This window comes from Geotrypetes seraphini, chromosome 2 (genome assembly GCF_902459505.1).
Source record: "Geotrypetes seraphini chromosome 2, aGeoSer1.1, whole genome shotgun sequence".
Classification (NCBI taxonomy): domain Eukaryota; kingdom Metazoa; phylum Chordata; class Amphibia; order Gymnophiona; family Dermophiidae; genus Geotrypetes; species Geotrypetes seraphini.
Window position 1 is genome coordinate 378,620,778 of NC_047085.1, and position 25,136 is coordinate 378,645,913.

Genomic DNA, 25,136 nt, shown 5'->3' on the forward strand with positions numbered 1-25,136 from the left:
ATTCACATAAGATATGCACAATATTATAAAATTCAGAGGGGGGGGAGAATCTGTGTCGAAGTTAGGCATGAAGATTTATGCCAGGTATGACTTGGTGTATATCCCCATACTAGAGAATGACATGGGGACAAATTTTTCCCCATCCCCGTCCCCGTGAGTTTTGTTGCTGTCCCTGCCCTATTCCTGTAAGCTCTGCCTTAACCACACAAGCCTCGAACACTTATGATTTTTAAGTGTTTGAGCCTTGTGCAGATGAGGACAGAGCTTGCAGGAATGGTGGTGGACATTTTATGGAGTTATGGAAAAGAACTCTCTGGGACAGGACAGAAAAATGAGTTTCCGCAGGGAAATATTTGTCACTGTCATTCTCTACCCCGTACCTAAAACTTGAGCATGGATTCTACCATCTATAAAATAAAACAGGGGTAACAAAACCACAAACTCAAAAGCACAAAACCAGAGTGGAATTGTCCCAATCAGAATGGTGAGCACCAAACAAGCGTCCTTCAACTCATCTGATAAATGCAAATGCCTTTATTAATCCAAAGTCTCGTGTATACATCCAATGACTCAACGACCCGACATGCACATGTTTCGGCCCAACCGGCCTGCCTCAGGAGTCTTATGAGTTTTCAATGGGTGTGTTAGAAAACCGTGTAAAATACAAAGATGCACATACCCTCTACATGCGGCTAACTCAAGGATGTAAACGACTGATTATCACAACGGACGTGCTGTAACTGTGCATGTCGGATCGTTGAGTGATTGGATGTATACACGAGACTTCGGATTAATAAAGGCATTTGCATTTATCAGATGAGTTGAAGGACACTTGTTTGGTGCTCACCATTCTGATTGGGACAATTCCACTCAGGTTTTGTGTTCCACCATCTATAAACAGCTCCAAACTTGTAGCACTGTTTATAGAGTGTCATGCGGTGCTGATTTTTGCAGCTGCAAAAAGCAGTGCTCAATATGTTTACATATGTCATTTGGGACTTAGGGAGTGTGTTGCTATGCTATATAGTGGCATTCTGCTCCTAAACAAAGCACCTCTTTGGTGCTTTGCAGAGATATTTCCTTCCTAACTAGGCAGTGCTGCTGTGCTCTTTCAATGAAAAATTTGACATTCAGCCTGCTGCTGTAGCCTACTGATCAGCACAACAGCTGTTCTGTGAGATGCCTCTGTTATAGCCTTCTGTAGCTAAGTGTGGCATAGAAGTCCTCAGTAGATTGCTCTGAGGTTGTTTATGGGCTCAGGCATTTGATAGAGAACTTATGCATGTGGCCCAAGCAGGGAATACCCTTTGGCCTACCTGCTGGGTCCAGTCCAGTTACAAGACATTTGAGTAGTTAGATCCAGCATGTGATATTAATGTGAGAATACTTGTAAACCCTGCCTGTATCAGAAAGGGCATAGTGGCAACTCTCCTTGTCCCTCCCTCTCTTCTGCTCTTCACTGTGGACAGGAAACCTGTGTAGAAGACTTGGGACCTTAATATTCGTTAGAGCAACCAACTGCATAGAAATGAAAGCACAGGACACCCAAAGCAACAAAAAACTATTCTATAATTTAAAAATATATGTAATAAGTCCCAGCGTCTATGGCCGAATTCATGTGCCAACTTCTGTAGGAAGGATGCAACACAAGGAGGAGGGAGGATCAGCGACACTGTATTTATTTGGCTGGAAGGGCCTCGGCATCCTCATCAACAAATGTATGTCTGACTTGGGGGAGGGATGGGAGAAGATAAGGGAGTAATATGTTGTCCCAATGACTCACAAACACTCACAAACACAAAGGGACTGACGGACTGTAATAAAAAAACTAAAATACCCTTAGTGCAAATCCTGTTCTCAAAAAAAGAGATTTCACTTTTAACTTCTTTACAAGAGCATAATTTTAAACCTCTTCCTGAGGCTCAACAACGCACTGTGGACTTAAAACTCAAAAAGCCACTACTATGCTTCAGGAATCTTGTAAAGGGGGAGAAAAAGCCTCAGTCTCATGCCTGCTGCTAATTTTATAAGCATCCAGGCTACTATTAGAGCTACCTCATCAGCATTAAAAAAAACCCTCCTCCAAGTATTCCTATCTTCAGTAATAAATATTTTTTTCAATAATAAATACTTTTCAAATATTTCAATAAATTTCCATCCACATGCACTGGGAGCCCTACTCTAAACTCCAAAAGAACAGCTATGTGACGATGGCCAGCCAGCGTTTCGTTAAGCTGTGTCAGGACCTCCTGAGCTGCGATTAGCACTTAATCCCTGGATGCCCCCAAAATTGAAGAACCTGCTACGCTCTTGCCTTGATGTGACAGATAACTCCCAGTGATTTTAAGCGGTGCTCTAGGTACAACAGATAAATCACACTTATTCTATTGTTTGGCTAGGTACAACAGAGTCATTTCTGAAGCTGATCCCCATAACTGGTGTCTACCATTCTTAGGCTCTGACCACGAGGGTTCTAATACAGAAATGGACTCAAAAGAACAGGGAGGCCCTGTGGGAGAAACCTTTTGGTGCTTCTAAGACCAATCTGTTGAAGCTGACATTGGTCCCAGTAGCTAGAGTGCATCAAACACTGGGGGATGCACCAGTATCAAGGAGGTTGCCCCGTGCCTCAACATCAGGCATTAGTAGGGTCCAATTGAGCTGGTTTTCATTGGACCCAACACAAAGAATGTCTGAATTCTATGGTATATTGTCCTCATCAGCACTGAGGAACCCATATATTGTGCATCGGGCAAAGGCTAAGATGCACTGACATCTGTTCTCTTCATAGCATGATGCCAGGAACCCCAGGTCACTAGTGCAGTTGATACCCAAGAAGCATTTGTAGAATCTCCTAGTGGTGATGTGATGCAATTACATAACAATTTAGTTATAATTAAATGTATGAGATGGTATAATCATAGTCAGATGTTTCAATAGGTTTCCCCTTCAATTCAAACCAACACAGAGGTTAAACATTTATACTTATTTGTTGCAACTTAAAAAAAAAAGTAACAATTAAGAGCACATAAAAACTAAATAGGTTTGTCCAACAATTATCAGATGTTGTTTAAACAAAATAGATTAAATTTATATACAAATAAATAGCAAAGCTAATTTATCATTCACATGTGATCAAATTTACATTGATTATACCATTATAGTTAGTGATAATATTCAAATCTCAAACCAACATGGCATGCCTTTCAGTTTAATACCAACTTTGTTCCAGGATTTCTAAAACCACAGATAAGCATTCGACTAGGTGACTCTTTTAAAACCAGAGTGTTTCTCATTCCCAAAGTTCAATTAAAAAAAAAATGTATATATATATATATATAGTGTGTATATATATATATATAGTATGTATATATATATATATATATAGTGACGGGGCCAGGGGTAAGCCTAGTGCTGGCAACCCAGCTCTCGCCCCAGGCGCAAGTATTAGCACTCTTAAGAGGACCTCTCTGGAATAAGCACAGCAGAGAAAAGGAAAAAAACCAAACAAACAACAACTTTCCACCAATAATTGCCAGTTCCAAGTTTTATTATCCAGTTCAATTGCGGCTGACGATGCTTGGAAAAGATTGATCACAAAGTTCTCCTTACAGCCACTTTTTGTATCAGTCAGAAAAGAGAAAAAAAACAAAACCCAAAAGAAGTCCCTTTTAAATTGGGTTTCGTTCTCACAGTTCTGCTGCCATGCTTTGCACAGTTCTGGGCAGCATTCTGGTTTTACTTCCCCCAAATGTTATTCTGTGACCATGCCTTCAAACGTGTCTAATTCCTCAGGCTCCATTTCAATATCCCCTACTAACATTTCTTCATTTTCTTCATCATATTCATTATCTTCAGCAGTGGCGTACCTAGCATATGTGAAACCCGGGGCCCATCATTTTTTGACACCCTCCCATCTATATGAAAAATATGATTTTTAGTAACAATCTACATATCGCACAACAAGAGTGTACCTAGGAAAAGGCAGCATCTTAAACACTGCAGTGAGCACTAGAACACCAACACATACATTGTAAAACTAAACAAACCAGATCCTACACAGTCAATTGATCCAGTACAGTCGATGCTATCAGAAAGCCATGTCCCTTTCATACACACAGACAGATATACCTTTGCCCAATATGGAATAATCACAAACTAAAAATAGAAATATGTAGACAAAAGTTAAACTGAACTGCCAAGAAATCAGACTCTGCATACAATGCAACACCACAACACCACAAAAACAGTAATACATGTCCTCTAATACTGTGCAAAATATAAAGACAGTAGATGTAAATTTGAAAAACTGATACATAACAATAACCACTTTACAAATTAACAAATAAAAATAAAACAAATAATGAGAAATATGAAAATACCATTTTATTGGACTAATCCCCGTAAGCTCGGTCCTCATCTCCACAAACCACCTGTTTCCAACCACACAAGCCTTGAATTGTTTATATTAAAGTATAAAAAGAAACAATATTCTGTACAATTGTCAATTTATAAATCAGCGTCTTCTCCCCACTCTCTCTTTCCCATTTCCCTTCAGCGTCCTCAGCCCACTCTCTCTCCACTTTCCTTCAGCGCACGCACATAAAAACAAGCAAGTAATTTTATATCATTTTCATTCTATTCATTCATAGAAATTAAAGTCTAAATAATGCCAGTCACATAACAAAACATGATTTTACAAAAATAATTCCCTGCAGTCAAGCCTGCAAGGATTACTAGATGTCTTTCAGCAGTTCCCCTCCCTCCCCCACCTCCCCCCCCCGTTACCTTCGTGGCCAAGTCAAAATGATCTACCAACAATAAAATTTTAAAAACACAAAGCACATTGTACGCAGAGAAATGTTAATTATCATTTATATTCCGTGGGTTTTCAAAGAGGTCAAGGCAGATGACCTCTGCCTTGACTTTATGCAATGTCACCTCAGTAACAACTATACAAAAATAGACAAATATACCCCCTCCCTTTTTATTAAACCGCGATAACGTTTTTTAGCGCAGGGAGCTGCGCTAAATGCCCCACACTGCTCTTGACGCTCCCTGCGCTAAAAACTGCTATTGCAAGTTTAGTAAAAGGGGCCCATAGTGCAAAATATAGACAGCATATATAAATTCTCAAAACGGACACATTTTGATCACTAAATTGAAAATAAAATCATTTTCCTACCTTTGTTTGGTAATTTCATCAGTCTCTGGTTGCACTTTATTCTTCTGACTGTGCATCCAATATTTCTTCCCTTATTTCAGCCTCCTATATGCTTCCTCTCCTCCAGACTTCATTCCCTCCCTCAACTTTTTCTTTGTTTCATCCTGTCCCCTTCTTTCTTTCTCTCTCCATGCCCCCTTTCTTTCTGTATGTCTGTCTTTCTCTCTCTCTCCGTGTCCCATTTCTTTCTTTCCCCCTGCCCCCTTCTTTCTTTCTCTCTCCATGCCCCCTTTCTTTCTCTATGTCTGTCTTTCTCTCTCTTTCCCCATGCCCCATTTTTTTTTTCTTTCTTTCACCCTGCCCCCTTTCTTTCTTTCTGGATCCCTGTCCCCCCCTTGCTTTCTTTCTGGCTCCCTGGCTCCCCCCCTTTCTTTCTTTCTTTCTTTCTCCCTTCCCTCCCCCATGCCACCGCCGCTACCACTACCATGCTGCCACCACCGCCGGGGAAAGGCTGCCACTGGCCATCGGAAACAGGCCGGCGCCAAATTCGCCCTCCTTCTTTTCCTGTGGGCCGACCAACTCTGGCTGTCCGACATCAATTCTAACGTCGGAGAGGACATTCCGGGACAGCCAGGCAGCGATTGGCTGGTGCAGAACGTCCTCTCCGATGTCAGAATTGACGTCAGACTGCTAGAGTTGCTCGGCTTGGGGAAGAGAAACAGCAGGGAGGGAGAATTCGGCGCCGGCTTCTTTCTTTCCCCGACGGCAGCCTATTCCCTGGCCAGCTGAACACCCCCTCGGGCCTTGCACCTGGGGCGGACCGCCCCCCCCTCCGCCTCCCCCCCTTGGTACGCCACTGATCTTCAGAAACATGATTACAGGCTTTAATTTTGAGGTTTTCTACCTGCTTGCTTTTGGAAGTGCTAGTCTCTGCTTTCTGAATCCAGGCTTGCGTAGGTCTGCCTTTCTCCAAGGATTCAGGAATGCTGTAAGTTTGTTGCTGCCTCCTTACCCTAGAGACCACACCCTTTTCTCTGGCATTGGGCTTATTGCCTCTAGAAACACCTGTGGTTCTCTGGTGCTTTGCTAATGAGCCTGGATAGCTTCCCTGCTGACTAGCCCTGCCCTCAGCAGAGCTGATTGCAGGAGCTAATCCGTTTGTGGGTTTTGCTATCACCTGCCTGGTGCATGCTAGTCCTTGTAGCTCTTTGCTTTTAGCATTCCCTACACTAGAATTAGGCAAGTATAATTGGGTCACTTTTGAGTTATCTTTCACTGGGGATAAATTCTGCAGGGCAGTTTCCCTAACCTGCCTGCTTCTAGGAGCAGGTTTAGGGATAGTTTTAGAGCACTGCAGGGTTTCATCCAGCATGACAGGACTCTCCCTGTCATAGTACCCAGCCTTTGAACAGCTCTCAGCATTTCCATCCTTCCTTCCGTGGAATTGGTACCAATGTGTCAGTCTCCTAACTGCCGATACCATTCTTCCAATTTGACACCTGCATCTTTGCAGACTGTCACTGGAGTTTGTAGAGTTGATCTTGGCCTAGCTTGGTGTATACCAAGGCCTTGAGGGTGTTGATGCCAGCCATGGTTCCTCAGAACCGCCATTAACTCGTCCAGTTCTTGCTTCGCCTGCCTCGCCGAGGTGTCCCTCACCGAGGTGTCCCGGGCATTTTCGGCATCTTCTTTGGAGCACCCACGCCTTGCGCAGCCGCCGGACTGGCTCCCACTGCTTGCTTGCCCGCAGACTGTCTGGAAGTCTTCTTGCGCTGTGAAGGCATATTTCTACAACAAACAAACATACATTGGTTAATACTGAGAGAACAACAAAACCACCACTACCCACCGGCCACCAGGTGCTTCGCCATGCTCCTACTCTGCATGATGCTTAACTCCCCGATGATCAGCAGCTATGGCATAAAGGCATCCTGTAATAATAGAACTTAATGCAATGCAACTGTCCAGAGCAAAGATATATAAAAACTGAAAAGCAGAAAAGGATGAACGTGCACCTGACCTCACGCTGCCAGTGCCTGCACACCTCCCTTTTTATACACTTTAATTTGTTTTTTAAGTAAACAATTGAACCTGCCTGCTTGCATATGCTTTGCTTTTTCATTTTACATCTTGCTGGCCCTCATATAGGGCTCCCCAATGCCACGTGCTTTGCTTCACCATTTTAAATCCTGCCGACCCTCATATATGGCTCTTCACTGCCACGTGGCCCTCTTAACATGGTGCAAACACCCATACAGGGTCCCATCACCATGCGGCCCTTTTCCCATGGTGCTGCTGCTCCCCCTCCCTTCCCCCTCCCTTGTTCATTCCCGTCCTCTCCCCCCTAAGCCGCCTGCTGTTTCCTATTCTTACTGTCTTTACCCTCTCACCACACGCTGATCTGCGCTGATCGCTCTGACACTGCAGCCAACGGCAACACGCTGCTCCCACATGCTGCCTCATGCTCTCTCTCCCATACTAAAAGGTGGCTGCCCATAGTGAGACTCGCCACTGACTGCACGCTGGAGCCGGATAGATTGTCGAGCTCTGCCCGATGTTCCCGCTCATGAAGGCCTGACTGGGAGGAAGAAACACAATCTTCTTGCAGGTACCAAGGACCGCTGCTGCAATGCGGCCTCCTGCGCTCAATGCTTGGCTAGAAATGGGGCTTAAGCTGAAGCTCGCCTACCCAGTGTGCCTCCCCAAAACCCACCTCCCTGGACCCCATTGGCCTATCCCCCACCCCACCCCCGGTTCTACCCTCCAAGCCTGCTTCCCTCCCCGTCCCCCCTCCCCCTTCCCCTCCCTCCCTCCTGTTGGCATGGCCTTGGCTGATTTGTTGCCGCTGCCCATCTCATGTGGGGGTAGGACACTCTCCCTTTACTCTACCAACTAGTATCAAGACTTCGGTTTATGGTAGATTCACTCCATGGTCCTGCAACAAGGCTGTCCATTCCAGCCTCCTCTACCGACTATTACAATGGATGCCTCCAACCCCTTGATCTTTAGAAAGCTTTGTTTTCATAAGTTTGTATTGCCATGTGTTTGATCGCTTCTTGTACTCAATTGAAGACATGGCTTGTTAGGCAAGCATTTCCTGATTAATTTGTTGCTTATGATGTGGTGTGATTGTATTGCATTTTAATTTAATTTGTTTTTGTATTTTTGCTTTATGTGATTTTTTGGTAAACCAGTTTGTGATTTTATATGGAATATTTTATTTATTTAAAAAGTTTATCAACCGCCTATTCCTAGGCGGCATTACAAAATAACATGACAGACCATGACTTATACAAACATCTTAAGTTAATATGATATATAAAGTCTGAATAATAAATAAATAGATTCTACAAAAAGTAGAAAACATATCAGAAAAGTACTTTCAACATAAAGAAAAAAAGCTTTTAACTTTACTAACTCATACATCCCAATCTGTCAATTTATGTTTCAGGCCCGGCACTACATTGCAGAATCACTAGGTGTAAAATATGCAGAAGGATTTATTCTTGATATGGAAGCAATGTGGGTTGAAAGTGACTGCCGCACTCCTCTGGTTTGCTTTTTGTCCATGGGCTCTGACCCCACTGAAAATATAGAACGCCTTGCAAAATCCAAGGTACAGTCCAGTAAATAATGGTCAGGTAGCAAAACCATCATTGCACAAGCCTTCTGTAGTTCTAGCATTTTGCATGATTTTACCATTTTTGTTTGGTATGGTGTATTTAACACAGAATAGTCCTTAATGGGGAGCCCCAACATTTCGCACATCCTTCTTATTTGCTCCCCAGAAAGAAATGGGACAATTGTAAAAAAAACAGTTGTTAACATTTATGCATGCAAATTAGAGAATGACACGGTGACGGTTTACCCGCGGCCACCGCATTTAAGCCGCGGGTCACCGCCGAAAACGGGGAAGAAAAATAGTAGTCGCTGCGGTGACGGGGACAAGGCCATTCACCGACCGCGGAAACGGTGAACAGGTTTGTCCCCGCGGGCCAATGTACCCCCTTCTAGGAACCGCTATTTCACCGTGCTCCTCATTTGTCAGATCAACCCTTCCTGCCAATCGCAGCAGAAGGGTACCCAACCCCTCCTGCCGGTCCTCCCAATGGCCTCCCCTAAGATCGCCGGCAAGAGGGTACCCAACCCCTCCTGCTGGACCCCCCCCCAACGAACCCTCCCACCCCGGAACCCCCTTAGTCTTACTTTCCAAGTTGGACCGGACAGCTCCTCGCTCGTCTGGCCAGCAGGCCTGCCTCCGTCCAAATGAGGCGGGCCCGCCCCTCCCCTCCCCTGCCTCCCAATGGCCTCCCCTAAGATCGCCGGCAGGAGGGTACCCAACCCCTCCTGCTGGACCCCCCCCCAACGAACCCTCCCACCCCGGAACCCCCTTAGTCTTACTTTCCAAGTTGGACCGGACAGCTCCTCGCTCGTCTGGCCAGCAGGCCTGCCTCCGTCCAAATGAGGCGGGCCCGCCCCTCCCCTCCCCTGCCTAACCCACAGGATCCTAGGGCCTGATTGGCCCAAGCACCTAAGGCCCCTCCTATAGCGGGAGTGGCTTTAGGTGCCTAGACCAATCAGGCCCTAGGATCCTGTGGGTTGGGCAGGGTAGGGGCGGGCCCGCCTCATTTGGACGGAGGCAAGCCTGCTGGCCAGACGAGCGAGGAGCTGTCCGGTCCAACTTGGAAAGTAAGACTAAGGGGGTTCCGGGGTGGGAGGGTTCGTTGGGGGGGGGTCCAGCAGGAGGGGTTGGGTACCCTCCTGCCGGCGATCTTAGGGGAGGCCATTGGGAGGACCGGCAGGAGGGGTTGGGTACCCTTCTGCTGCGATTGTCGGGAGGGCCGTTGGGGGGGTCTACAGGAGGGGTTGGGTGCCCTCCTGCCGTGATCGCTGGGGGGAGGTGAGACTTGCAGCCGTAGCCGCGGTCACTATGCTAATCACGGCAGCATTTAAAGTACATGTCGTGTTTGTTTTTGCATTGCTAGCCCCAGGGGTGGTGGAAGATTAGTGATTGAAAAACTGTATGAAAAATAACTATTTTAAATTTAGTGATCAAAATGTGTCAGTTTTGAGAATTTATATTAATTAATTTTTTCTCTGCGTGTTTTGTTTTTGTATAGTTATTAACTAATATTTAACTAAGTTTTAAAGTTTTAAAGAATGTTTCCTTTATACGTAAATAAAGAAAAGTGAATGGGATTGCAGTGGCGGTGACGGGGCAGTGAATGGGGTGGCAGTGGCGGTGACGGGGCGGTGAAGAGGATGGTGAGACGGGGACGGGGCGGTGACGGGGATGGTGAGACGGGGACGGGGCGGTGACGGGGATGGTGAGACGGGGACGGGGCGGTGACGGGGACCAATTTTTTCACCGTGTCATTCTCTAATGCAAATGTGTAGTCTACTAACATATATGTGAGTATGTGTGTCATTATGTACATATATGCCAGAATGCTATTTAAGCACTGTTTTGCATAGTGCATATTTGCAAGGAGGGCATTTATGGGGGTGGAATATGGGTATGATATAGGCAGGAGCTCCCACATACACCCACAACTTACTGTAACATATGGGGGTATCTTCCTCACTTAGAAACCAGATCTATGGCTGGCATAAGTGCTTGCACCCAAATGTTAAATACATATATACTGTACCTGGTAAACTAGTATTCTATAAAGGAATGTAGGCGCCTACTTTCCTTTATGGAATGGGCTGTTACTAGGCACCCTCCGAATGATTAATTCTAGATGCCCTGTTATAGAAATTATCCAAATGTCATTTTTGTTGATAGCAGCTTCTTCATTCTCTGGCATCATTCTAAGGGTGATGCAGCTAGCTCTCTTGTAGTGGACCCAAACTCCCATTCTTGTGATAATAGGTCTGGTTTTCAAGAGAGCCAAAATATGCAAATTTATCTGGTTCAGTTATCTCATAAATGTTATTTATAAATATTTGAAAAAATCTGATTTGTTGGTGACCAACAATGGCTGGACTTGCTCTAATATCTATACAATATGTAGCTCCTATTAAATTTGGTTTATGTATTTATTACCTGTCATAAATTTGTGGAATTGGATGACCCAGTAGATTGGCACAAGAATATTGAAGTTATGAGCAGCATTAAGCCCCAAACTAAATTCTTTCCTTCTCATCCTGACATCACCATGATGCTAATGGAGCACTGGGATACTCCAGAAGAACCCCTGTGGGTTGCAAGGAACTATGGCAAAGTTGTATCCACTGGCTCCGGAATTTCAGGAACTCTTTGTCCTACCAAAGGTGGATTCCTTAGTAGTGCAAGCTTGAACTTTTTCAACTTATTTCAAATGGCACAGATACATTACAGGGATATATTTTCTTCCTCTTTTTTCAATGTGAAGTATCCAAGTAACAATAATAATAATAATTTCTGTTTAATTCTTTATGAATATACCCGTATAATGAAAAATTCAAGCATAATTTATGTAATTTTTTAATGTATTCTTCAGTGTACAGTAATATAATTTAATGTTTTTCAGCACATCTGTAATTCCTTTTCTTTCCTTTCTGTTCATGAGATACTGATTTGCACATGAGTGTCTAATATGTCAGATGATAATTGACTGGCATCTATAATTTGTAGGACAGAGTGAATTTATAATATAAATAAATGTACTTTAGACTGAAACCACCACTTTATTTTCATTTATGACATGTTATAATTATGTTTCATATATCTTAGGCTATGAAAGGTTAATGCATTAATCCAGAGTACAACATAAAATTGGTCCATTCTGGTTCTAAATATTTAATTAGGCTTTTACATGTTCTTTTGCAGAATTCTCCATGCCGTGCTATTTCGATGGGGCAGGGGCAGGAAATCCATGCAAGGCGCTTGCTGAATCAGTCAATGCAAGATGGAGGATGGCTTCTCCTTCAAAACTGTCATTTGGGCCTAGATTTTATGGATGAGCTCTTAGATACCATCACTGTAACAGAAACCATGAATGAGGGCTTCAGGACCTGGATTACTACAGAGGTTCATCCTAAATTTCCTATTAACCTCTTGCAGTCCTCCATCAAATTTACTAATGAACCACCTCAAGGTAAATTAAGATGGTCATTGTTTCTCTGCTTGTATTTTTAAACTGTATTTCATTCACTAGTACAAATAAACAACACCCCCCCCAAAAAAAAAAATAAGAAGAAGAAGAAATAAAATAAAAATTCAGATGTTCTCTACCAGTATGGGGTGTTAACAGAACTGTTAATTGCGAACTCCAAAAGCAATCTAGAAATTTCTCTGATGTCAGAGGAGGGGCGGGACCACGACGGAGGAACCAGCTTCAAAGCGGTACTAAGATAGCTAACACCGCAATCTTGCTTGCAGGCTTTTCCGGCTGGAAGGTAAACAGTGCGGGGAGGCCGGGGGGAGCGGAAGGCCGAGGGGGTGGGAGCCGGAAGCCGGACGCTGGGGGGGGGGTAGCCGACAACAGCACTTCCCAACTGACCCTCCCCTATCGCCTTCTAAAGCAGGTGCTGCCGATCCTGCTTTAGGGGGCGAGGGGGGAGGGTCAGGCGAATCGGGAAGCCGTTTTTTTTTTTCGTTTTAAACCGATTCGAATCGATTCACCTGAAGTGAATCGGTGAACCGATTCGAATCGTGAATTGGGCAGCACTAGCAATTACTGACCTGTGTGGCAGAGCAGAGGGATCACTGCAGCCCATGACTGCTGAACCAAACACTGTTAACCCCAGATCAAGAATGGGGAAGGAGAGGGCATTGGTTGTTCTGTCAGGGGATGAGCTTTTCTTAGGGGGTGAGATTGGAGGAGGGGAGATTTGAAGGGGTTTTGGCATGCCAGGGAGGGGGTGAAGGAGGGGGACTGGACCTTTTGCAGGAAGAGGAAAAGCGATCGAATATTGGTGAGGGATTGGAGGGCCATGAGATTGCACTGATGTAGCATTGCACCTATTGCCAGCCATGCTATGAGACTGCTGATAGGGTGGTTGAAATTAGGTACTAAGTGCAGCCATGCTATTGCCAGTTGGGATTACTAGTGTGTGTATAGGTAGGTCCCATGTGCTAGAAGTCACTGCCAACCTCTGAGAAGCTTTTTTCTTACACTGTTGATATTTTTTTTTCTTAATACCTTTTTGTTCTGATTTTGAAAATACAAGAAGGATCATTAGTAATGGAATTCAAACAATTAAAAGCTGGTCTCCTTTGGTCTGTCTAAAACTTGATACGATGAAACTAAGCTGTTATTTAATTATTTATATACTGCCTATTAATTGTCTAAGCAGTTTACATTTAGGTACTCAGTCATTGGTCCCTATTTGTCCTGGTGGGCTCCCAATCTCTATCTAATGTACCTGGGGCAGTGGAGGATTAAGTGACTTGCCCAGGATCACAAGGAGCAGTGTGGGGTTTGAACCCATAACCTCAGGGTGCTGAGGCTGTAGCTGGAACCACTTTGGAAATAGTTACACAGAGAGCAACTATGGTAGTAACTTTTGCTTTGGAGCATGACCACAACAATATTTTGAAACTTTCTTTCAGATGCTTTGTTTTTGACTCAAAAATTGGAGAGTTTCCTGATTTAGCCTTTCGCTCTAGGGTTTTAGCCCTGGGTGCTGAATTTGTTTTATGTTCTCTTGTGCTTTGTTTTGTAAATTTTGAGGGTAATCATTTTCAAATTTTGATCCTAAACAATTGGATAATTTTCTTAAGCTTAGACAGGATGTTAATGTAATTGTATAAGAACCTTATTGCTGTAAAGGATGGCTTGAGGTAGGGGTAGGGTTGATTCTGAATACCTCTAACTTTTAAAATATTTCTTCCTTCAGTATGAATTCCAACAGTAATTAGAACTATAACAACCTACTGCATAAGAACATAAGAATTGCCTTACTGGGTCAGACCAATGATCCATTAAGCCCAGTAGCCCGTTCTCATGGTGGCCAATCCAGGTCATTAATACCTGGCCAAAACCCAAGGAGTACCAATATTCCATGCATATTTAATAAATTACTGAAAACCTATCTTTGAAAAATGGGCTTCACTCAAACCATGATGTTTAAGTTCTTAATCACCCTTTGAAAATTTTTGCACTCTTTTGTGAACCACTATGAATCCAGTAGAAGATATAGCGATATTTAAGACACCATTAGCATTAGCAATGTTCTTAGTTCATTTTTGAGTGTGGAAGGTAGTCATTTTAAAATTGAGATGACATCTAAAGTACTGGGAATGCTCCTTGACTCATCGTTGTCAATGGAGCCTCAAGTAAATGATCTGGTTCATAGAACATTTATCAAGCTGAAACAATTGTGCTTATCGCACTCCTATTTTCTTTCTGATCATTACAGGGTTATAGGTCAGCATTCTATTTTAGCAATGCTAGACTGTGGAAATATTCTGGCCCAAATTCTCTAAACAGTGCTGTAAATTAAGCGGCGGTAGGTACTCTACTGCCGGCTAACTTAATTGTTTTAATTGGTATTAATTGGCATGGTAATTGACCACGTCATTTAAAACCAATCAAAAAGTCATTTAAAAAAATGTAGGCACCCACAGGCGCCTACAAAAAAGGACGCCATAATTGCATTTACAGAGGTACTAAAGTCAAAATAGGTGTGGTTTATGCCCAAAATGACCTTAGGTACCACTAGTAACATAGTAAATGACGACAGATAAAGACCTGAGTGGTCCATCCAGTCTGCCCAACCATACAGTATATGCTCCATAAATTAATTATTTAGTTTAAATGGCCTCTGTAGATTCGATTCTCATCAAATATAGGCGCTGGTAAAGTAGGCCTACAAAGCTCTGGTCTCTACAGTCTGACACTGCATTGCAGTAGCACTGGACTCTTCTGCAATTGTTTTTTTCTTTTATTTTTTGCCATTGTTGACGCTCAGGTTCTCAACTTGTGTGGTTTCCACACACCCTGGACCCCTGAGGAAGGAGTGTTTCTCCGAAACACAGACTGTTTCTTCACATATGAGAACCATGATTGTGAACATCTCATTACATTGACTCCAATAAATAATCCTGCGCTTTGTACATCGCTTTTGCAGTTTTTTCTTTTGTTGTTCATTGGTTGACTTTCAACTGCAGACCCATTGGATTGCTTTTGTTGTTTTGCTCTACACTACTGTTGCCTACTGTTGCCTATGTTAGACATAAGCCACAATTCTCCTAATGGTACCTACGCATGATTGACACATGGCCGGCACCATTTTTGGAGGCACTGGCCGATGTAATCACCATTATTGAATCTGGTCCTCTGTGTCTAAGAATAACTGAGATGAAGGGGGTATTCCTAAAAGGTCTATACCTTAGGATGGGCTGGATAGCAGTGGAAGGGATGGAGACTGGGGAAGGGAGGGCTAGGGTTATTTTCACTTCATGAGCTTGGGTTGGGGATAGAGAGGGAGCGGACACTGGAGTTGGTTGAGGATGTGTTAGTGCATTTATTGATAAGGGCAAGGGATCACTGGTGACCTGGGCTGGAGAAAGTGTAAAGGGGGATTCACCAGTGGCATACCTAGGGTATGTGACTCCCAGAGCTGATCATTTTTTAACACCCCCAATATTAAAAAAATATTTTTAGTAATTTTATTTATTTATTTTTTAATTTTAATAGCCCGTCCTCCCCAGAGAGCTCAGAACGGGTTACAGTTTAACATTCATAGTGTTACAGTATCAATCAAAACCTGATCAAGATAACATCATGGCTACATGACAATCATTTATTTTTCAATTTTAATAAATCTAAGGCACTTTTCTAATGAGGATCCTGGAAAATTGGCCACTCCACTTCTCTCTAATACCATCATCCTTCTAGCCACCACCCTTAACATAACATAGCATAACAATACTCTTATATAATGCTACAACCTCACAGCTCTGTGCGGTTTACAAATAAATAAGACTTCGCATACGCAGTGGTATGACAATTCTGTAATAATACGTTTTCTATAGAAAAAAAAAGGATTTTAACAATTAAGTTGCTAAAAGTTTTTCTTAAAAAGATATGTTTTTAATAATTTCCTGAAGTTAAAATAAGAATAGGACCCAAAGCTCTTAATTCGACTGAAAAATCTCTTATACTTTAAGATACTCAGTGTCACTTTGGATAATAAACTGATCTTTCAGTCACAGATATCCTCAGTCATACAACGCTGCTTCTATAAACTTCAGATGACTCGTTCATTTAAGTCATATCTCTACCCTTCAGCACATAATATTCTGGTCCATTCCTTAATAATAAGCCACTTAAATTACTGCAGTGTTCTTTACCAAGGTATTAGAGGTAACATCTTGATAAAGCTGCTTGCGGAGGCAAACAAATTCGATCGTGATCCCACTCCTGAAATCTGCACACTGGCTCCCTGTAACTCACAGACTGACCTACAAAATATTATTATTAGTGTTCAAAACTGTCAGTCTTGGTCTCCACCTTATGTAAATCAACTATTGATCCCATATTTGCTGTCCCGCACTTTTCGATCTCTGCAACAAAATTTGCATACTGTTCCAATTACTAGACAAATTACGTACAAATTTACTTGAGGTAGCATTTTCTCAGTGACAGGTCCCTCCCTATGGAATGCATTTCCTTCTCATCTTCAGTTGGAGTCTACTTTAGATAGATTTAAATATGCCCTCAAAACATTTTTATATAATGATGCCTATGAAAAATGACTCCTTTTATTAGTTCATTTGCCTTTTTAGCCTTCCTCCAGGTTGCAGTGGGGTTAGCAGCCTGCATGAATTAGTACTGCTTTCTTCCCTCTGTCCTGTTATTTATTGTAGTTCCTTCTTCCTATATATCAATCTCTCTCTCTTGCTTCTCATTGTCTAGTACATTTGTTGTATGTAAACTGTGCAGATGCAGTTTGGTTCTCTGATCATGTCGCTTGAGGGAGTTACATGACATCTTTGAAAATTATATCATGGAATATGGGGGCATATCTTCCCCAGTGAAATGTTATAAAATACTTCAGGCCTGTACTAGAAATAAAGTATCCTTAGCATTTCTCCAGGAAACCCATATGAACTCAGAGGAACATGGAAAGTTTCATATACGGTGGGTGGGAGATTACAGCAGTAACGCGAAAGGCCGGTGTGATCATTTTATTTAGGAAGGGTCTCTTACTGGAAAAGCATAGAATAATTACAGGTCCAGAAGGGTGTTATAGCTAATCTTACCATTAACATTTGCCCTTACTTTTATGCAGTATATATGCCCCTAATAGATACTCTAAAGTTTTTATAAGAACCTTTTGCCCATGTGAATCAATTTGATGGAATACCTATGCTTTTTTTAACCTAAGTTACATTTAAATATTAATGATTTTTTTTTTAATACCTTTCCTGATGTTGTTCTTCCTTAAATGTTTTTCTTTTGTTTCTTTTTTACTTTAAACAAATGTAATTTTATCCCTGTATTCCTTAAGTATTTTTTATTTATGAACATGTTTTTATGTCTATTGTTTAAATGATTCATTTATTTCCCCAATTTTATTTTTGTTATACGCATTGAAAATATTTGATATTGCGTGTAAATCAAAATTTCAATAAACTTGAAACTTGAAACTTGCTGGCTGAGGTATTAATAAATTTACTCTCAGAATACATGCCATGAATGACAGACATAGTGCAGTCTTAAAGCCTGCTGTGTATATAATTTATGCATTGCTGCATATTATACTGTATTAGTTTGTTTGTTTTTTGTTTTGCTGTAGGTGTGAAAGCTGGACTAAAGCGTACATATTCTGGCATTACCCAGGAACAACTGGAAATCAGTAACATGCCACAGTGGAAGCCACTCTTATATGCTGTAGCATTTCTTCATACAACTGTTCAGGTTACTGGTTTTCAATTTCTAATGTTCATTGCATTTGCCAAATAATCAAAACAGCTTGCTATGGAAACATATCATTTTGGGATTCTTCTACTAAATAGAATTAAGGGCTCCTTTTACAAAGGCACGTTGGCGGTTTAACCTGCGTAATACCGCGTGCTAAACCGCCGGCCGTGCTAGCCGCTACCGCCTCCTCTTGAGCAGGTGGTAGTTTTTAGGCCAGCGTGGGGGTTAATGTGTGATTAAAAGTCACCCACGTTAACCCCGCTAGCGTGGCTTGATAAAAGGAGCCCTAAGTTTTGGGCTGAACGCACTGTAATATGGGATTTTAACATGCAGCAGGTCCAAAACTAATGCTGCATCAAGAAGAGGTATCTTTACTATTTTTGTATTGCAGGTTTTGCATTAACATTTGGATTAATTTGCAGCACCTGCTCCTAGTTAATGCAGAAGTACTTTATATGGATCCCAAATTTGAGTGTTGAGCCAAGATGCATGTGCAGCTTAATTGGAGAATGAGCCATTAACAAGCAATAATTGGAGGCTAGCAACCAATTATTGACATTGATCTGGTTGTGCTAAATGCTGGATGCCCAAATCCCACACCCAAAAGGGACATAGTCAAGGGAGGGGCATGGTTGGGTCATTCCCTAGATGGGGGTGGGGCTGGGGAGCGGAGAGTGGACATATTCTGCGCTAATCAGTTAGAACAGCTACATTGTCGCACGGTAACTGATTAGCATGTGAGCAGATACCACTCACCTAGAAACTGGCAGTAAAGGGCAAATTCTATAGGAAGCGCCCAAAAGTTAGGCGCCTAATTAGGCACTGTTCAGCGCGATTCAAGTAGAATTGGGTGCTGTTTAGTGAATTGCGTTGAGCTGCACCTATTTGGGCATCTATTTTGGAGGCGCCCAATAAATAGGACAGTTCTAGGCACAATTAAAAGTTAGACACCCATGCGAGCGCTTAAGCACACTTAAGAGCAGGGATTCTTTAAGAAGGCGCCTAACATGTAGCCACGCCCACACCCAACCTGCATAGCACCTATTTTTTTCGAAGGCCGCCTAAATTTTTAGTGGCGCCTTCTTACAGACTTGTGCTTTCTTGATAGGTGCCTATATTTAATCAGTGCTGATTAAAAAGCTTAATTGAGCGTGATCTCCAATTTAGATAGGCGCCCATCTAGTTGGGCGCCTCCAAAATAGGCGCCTAACTTTAGGCGCTGGTTACAGAATTTGGGCCTAAGTGCTAATGGCCACATACAAATGGCAAAATTAGCGTATGAAAAACCAATAAAGATCACAGAGAAAATATAGCAAAAATCCTATTTCTAAACATTATATCATTAAATAAACAATATTTAGTGCAAACAGTGCTCAGACCAACCACCACAGTGCTCGGAAGGTACGAGCAGAGGTAGCACCGGGACCCTCATAGCACTTGCTGAGGGGATCAAGATGGCGGCAAAGACGGACGCCTGAACGGGAGTAGCGCTCCGAATCGATAGTGAACAGCGCTGTATATTTTCTTTCCCCTAACGAAATGGGGAAAAGAAAAGGGATCTCTCGCCCTAACCCTCCGGCGCTTGGGACCCCACAGCGTCTGGTTCAATCTACGATAACGACTGCTTTTTCCCGTCCATCTGAAGGAACCCTTCCTACCTCGGGGGTGAGCCCGGATTCATCGGGGGAACTCGGCGCAGGAGCTGCACGGGCGATACTGAGCCCGGAGCAGAGGTCGGTCCCTCCCCAACCCGGAAGTACTCAGATGCAGGGAGACACAGGAGTTCAGCTGCCCGAAGAGGAAGGGCTGTGCTCCAGTGAAGGAGGGACACCAGCACGGGAGATTCAGGAGGAAGGTGCAGGTGGAATATGTCAGCTATCTCCCAGCACTATGGAAGGAGAGGTGAGAGGTGCTCCGGGAGAGAATGCCATCTGTTTTGGGGAATTAAAAAGACCGCAGAAAATAGATATAGAGGCGCTCTGGCAGGCCATATCTATCATGAACGCCAACCTTAAGTTGAGTCTTTCTGTTATCAAATCTGACTATGGGACTATTTACTCCAAAGTAGAACAGCAAGGAGTGTGTCTGTCTGACTTAACTAAAAAATTGGAGGAACAAGAAGAAAATTTAAAGGAAATTAAAACTGTACAAATGGAAATGGTTAAAGAAAGATCATTTATTTCCCGTAAGTTGGAGAACTTTGAAAATTCTTTGAGGAAGAACAATTTAAGACTTTTGAATTTTCCTAAATGTCCCGTCATTTCACCTGTTGAGATGGCGAGAAAATATTTTCAAGAGGTTCTTTCCATTCCATTGGAAAATTTACCTCCAATTGTGAGGGCTTATTATCTGACCTTAAAGAAACCTCAAGGAGAATCTACAGCTGTTGAAGATCCGAAAGAAAATTTGGACATGAATTTGTCTTCATTTCTAGAAAGTTCCCTTGAGGTGGTAACTGACAGAACTACTTTGTTGCTGACATTGGCTTTGGAAAGTGATAGGGAATATATTCTTCGTTTGTATTTCCAACATATTAATGATAAGTTTTTGGGCTCTAATGTGAGAATTTTTCCAGATTTGGCTCAGAAAACCCAGAAGCGAAGGAAAGAATTCTTGGCCCTAAGGCCAAGAGTCCTAGCTCTTGGGGCTACTTTTTTGATTAAATTTCCAGCAAAATGTTATATTACCTATCAGAGTAAGAATTTTCTTTTTTTTGAGCCCAAACAGCTTTTAGATTTTATTGGACCAAAAGAAAGGTTGGAATCTTAGTCCAATGATAAATGACCTACCATCTGGCTGTAGTTAGGGTTACCTAGGCCGTTACTTTAGTAAGAGTTATATTTCTAATTCTGAAAATTTCCTTTCTTGATCTCTAAAATTGTGGACTAAATATTAGTTAATGTTTCCATTACATCTGATTGTATAATTAGGTGATTTCTTTTTGTTTGCTTGCTTGATTGTTTCCGATCTTTTTCAAGTTATGTATGCTTGATTAAATTTAAAAGGTTATAAATAAAAAAAAAAAAAAAAAAGCACTTGCTGCATCCCATACCATCAGAGCAAATGACCACACAAATTGTGGTGCACTTATCTCAGTCTTGTTGTAATAAAAGCTGAGCGGTGTAAACAATCATCTGCTATTCTATGTCGGACCTCTTATGGTGAAAAATAACGCTAAATAACCAAAAGATCGGCTTCCCAAAGGCTTCTACTCCTCGACCCAGGTTTCGCTCTGCTTCGTCAGGAGGGGAACTAAAACGAAACAAAACATTAAAAACCTAGTTAGAGCCCACTGTGTGCTCTAAATATCTTTTATCACATAAAACATTACCTTTAACCAAAATTAAAAAGACAAGTAATAACTGTTGGTAGCTACATCAGTGGGGAAGAACTAGAAAAGCCAGACCTGGCAAAGGAACCACCCCACCTCCTAGCGGCAGGTTAAATCTAAAGGAGCGTGATAAACATTTTGGGTGGAGAAAAGAAATTAGGAAAACCCTACCTCCCATCAGCAATTTAAATCTCAAACGGCAAAGATGTCAGAGGCAGATTAGTGCATAACCATTAATAAGAAAACTAGAAAAAAATCATTCATTTTACCCCAGCGGTAAAAATGGCTTTAGTGCCCAAGAATGACCTGTATAAGCCGCACTAAGACCATAATTTGCCGTGCACATCAGAAACAGCTCAGATTATTACTCCCAGCCATACTGCATGAAGATCATACTAGTTAAGCAAGGGTAAGGGTAGTGCATGCATATTCCAAAATTACCATAGAATGCCTTAGCACAGGGGTGTCCAACCTTTTGGCTTCCCTGGGCCGCATTGGCCAATAAAAATGTTTCTGGGGCCGCACAAACGCTGCAGCAAGACAGAGGAGGGAGCCGGCAAGACGGTAAACACCTGGGGGCAGCAGAGGAAAACACTGCATCGCCCTCGACCGGGGCTGCACAAAATACTTCACGGAGCCGCGTGCGGCCCTCGGGCCGCAGGTTGGACACCCCTGCCTTAGCATATCCTGCAGTAAGCTATTTTTTAATGTGGTAAGCACAATTTAGTTAGGGTTACCAGACATCCAGGAAAACGTGCTTGACTGCTAGGGGGGGTTTTTTTTGTTTGTTTTTTTAATCATATCACACTTTTAATTCCAGCTAGATTTTTTGTTGATGTTGTTTCCTTCCCTATTGTTTTACTCATATTCGTCTCATTTACTATAATTTATTGTATTTCCTTTCGGGTCTGTTTATGTTTAGTAATTGGTCTATGTTATTGACGCTGCCTCCCTGTATTTGGTGATGTATTCTTTTTTTAGATTTGTTCATCGCTTTGTATTAAGATTAAGCGATTCATCAAATTTTAATTAAACTTGAAACTTTTTAGAGGACTGTCTGGGTTCCCAGATGGACTTTCCAAAACCCGGCAGTTTGTCTGGGTTTTGGAAAGCCCCAATGAGCTCCGGCTGCATCTGGAGGGCCTCTGAGCATGCATGGATGAAGTCACACACACATCCGTGCATGCTCGAGGCCCTCCAGATGTGGCCGGAGTTCATCGGGGAAAAAGACGAGGCTTTAAGGGACTGGGGCTAGAGGCGGAACAAGGCGGGCCCTGCGTCCGGGTCTGTGATGCTCCAAATATGGTAACCCTAACATTAGTGCTTACTACAGCTTTGTAAAAGGGCCCCTATCACAGTTAAAATCACATTTTGTGCGTTAAATTATGAAACATTTTTGTGAATGCCGAAAGCAAACTGTAATGATTAGCTAGTCAAGACCAAATGATAATATTAATACTGTATTATAAGAAAAATAATACTTTTTTTAATAAAACAAATATTTTATATTTCACTAAAGGAAAACTGTGGAGGGGCATAATATTAAAAAAAAAAAGTCTAAGTCCCCTTTTGGCCTAGGCCCTAAACGCTGAAAGTAGAAGCAGGGAAAATGTCCATTCTCAAAAAAAAAAACATCCAAAAGGAGGTATTTCTTGATAATGGCCTGCCTCTACATTCAGCTGTTTAAACGCCCAGATCACCACTACGTCTACACTAATAACATATAATCAACAAAAAAAGCCTAAGTCACAAACGCCCAACAGAAGAGCTTTTAGTCGAAGGAGGGGCCAGTCCTTCACCTAAAAGCTGGATTCTGTAACCGGTGTCTGTCAAAAAGAACACTGGTTACAGAATCCCCCCCCCCAGCAACAATCGTGGCAGGAGAGATAGCCAATCTCTCCTGCCATGATCCCCCCCCCGATCGGATCGGGCAGGAGGGAGCCCAACCTCTCCTGCCCTGGTGACCGGCGACCCCCCCCAACACAATCAGGGCAGGAGGGAGCCCAGGCCCTCCTGGCCCGGCAACTGGCGATTCCCCCAACACAATCGGGGCAGGAGGGAGCCCTGGCAAAACCCCCACCCCCATTAAGATACGGATAGGAGGGATCACAGGCCCTCCTGCTCATGAAGCCCTCCCAACTGTCCCCCCCTTAACCCCCGATCAGCCCCCACCTGCCGACCCCGCGAACCCTCCCCCCACGACACCACCCCCACTCCAACACCCCCATATCTTAAAAAGTTGGCCGGATGGATGGGTCCCAAGCCCGTCCGTCCATTCGGCATGCTATCCACAGAATGGCGGGCCTTAGGGCCTGATTGGCCCAGGTGCCTCAAGCCCCACCCACAGGTGGGGCCTTAGGTGCTTGGGCCAATCAGAATTGACCCAGTTGCCTTAGGCCCCTCCTATGGGCGGGTAGAGGGGATGATCGTCATCGCAGCAGGGGAGATGAACCATCTCTCCTGCTATGATGGTTGCGGTGGGGGGTGGGCAGGTTGCCAGGGCTGCTGAGCTGATTGCGGCAGCTGTGATCACCTCAGCAGCCCCTTTTTCAGCACTTATACCTGTTTTGACTTGGTCTAAGTCAAAACGTATAAATGCCGACTAGGCAACCTGCTTAGTTTTGGTTATACCTGCTGCACGCCTAGGTCTAGGTCGGCCCTCCTCCTGCCCACCGCCCGCCCTTTCCCCTCCTCTAAAAACGCCTCTTTTCTCTCTGTGCGTTTAGAGGCAGGGGAAAGGCCTAAGCTGGTTTTAGATACGCCTAAAACCAGCTTTGGTTATAGGTACTTGGACGATCAGGTTTTTTGATCGTCCAAGTACCCATTTAGGCCACTTTTTAGATGGTTTTTTCCTTTGATTATGAGCCCCTTATTGTTTACTGCTGTGTGCTATCTTCTACAATTTTATACAAAAACATTTTTAATTATTTTTTTTATAAACAAACCTTGAATTTAAACATGGTTAGATTTATTGGGCTTTATATATTCATTGCTAAAAGCTATAGGATCAATCTCTCCTCTGAGCACCTGGTGAAAACATTGGAGGTGCAGCTGAAAAGAATGGCCACTGAATAAAGATAAGCAGATGATTATACTATTCATATTCATGCCCAATGTTCATCAGTCTCATTCATCTAAATAGGATTGTGGAATATGCGAACCAAAGCATAAATGGATAATTTATCTGTTTACAGTCAGGACTACTATTTAACTGGCCTCCTAAATGGGAAAATGTATCTGAATGGCCGCTGAATACCATTGCTATACATATAAATTGAACCCCTCTTCCTTCTGGAATGTGCCTAGACATTCCCCATTCCTTTTGTAGATAGAAAAAATTTAATAGACATTGACATATCAATCCAAAAATTATACTTTTAGCAACTCCTTATATTTGTAGCCAAAAGACACGCAGTCTGCCCAAAAAATGTTTATCGAGTTCCAGAACCCAGCATGGTTAATGTTTTGGCAAAAATGCCTGCCCCATGGATTGAGAGTCTCACAGAAATCAGATTCACAAAGACTGTGAAAAATATAGTGCATATGACATCTAAAATCATTTGTCACTGAAAGCAAAATGTCTGTGTTGGTGACTCCCTCTATTTCATAGCTACCTCATATTTGAACAAAAAGTGCCTATGCAGTCAGCACCTGCAGAAATCCACAAAAATGCTTTTAAATATCAACTCCTTTAATTTTGCTAATGAAAGTTATTGATATTTTTCCTCATAGCCACTCCCATCTCCAGTCTGCAATAATATCTCCTCTAGATTCACAGTCCTTC

The 25,136-nt window shown here is 42.8% G+C and overlaps 1 protein-coding gene across 1 annotated transcript in view; it reads left to right on the forward strand.

Annotated features, from left to right (window-relative positions):
- LOC117353985 (dynein heavy chain 5, axonemal-like) overlaps positions 1–25,136 on the forward strand; it is a 629,516-nt gene that overhangs the window by 495,932 nt on the left and 108,448 nt on the right. The window contains exons 69-71 of the mRNA XM_033930650.1: positions 8,616–8,780; positions 11,979–12,246; positions 17,897–18,018. Coding sequence (XP_033786541.1) covers positions 8,616–8,780; positions 11,979–12,246; positions 17,897–18,018 — 555 coding nt within the window. The remainder of the gene's footprint in view (positions 1–8,615; positions 8,781–11,978; positions 12,247–17,896; positions 18,019–25,136) is intronic.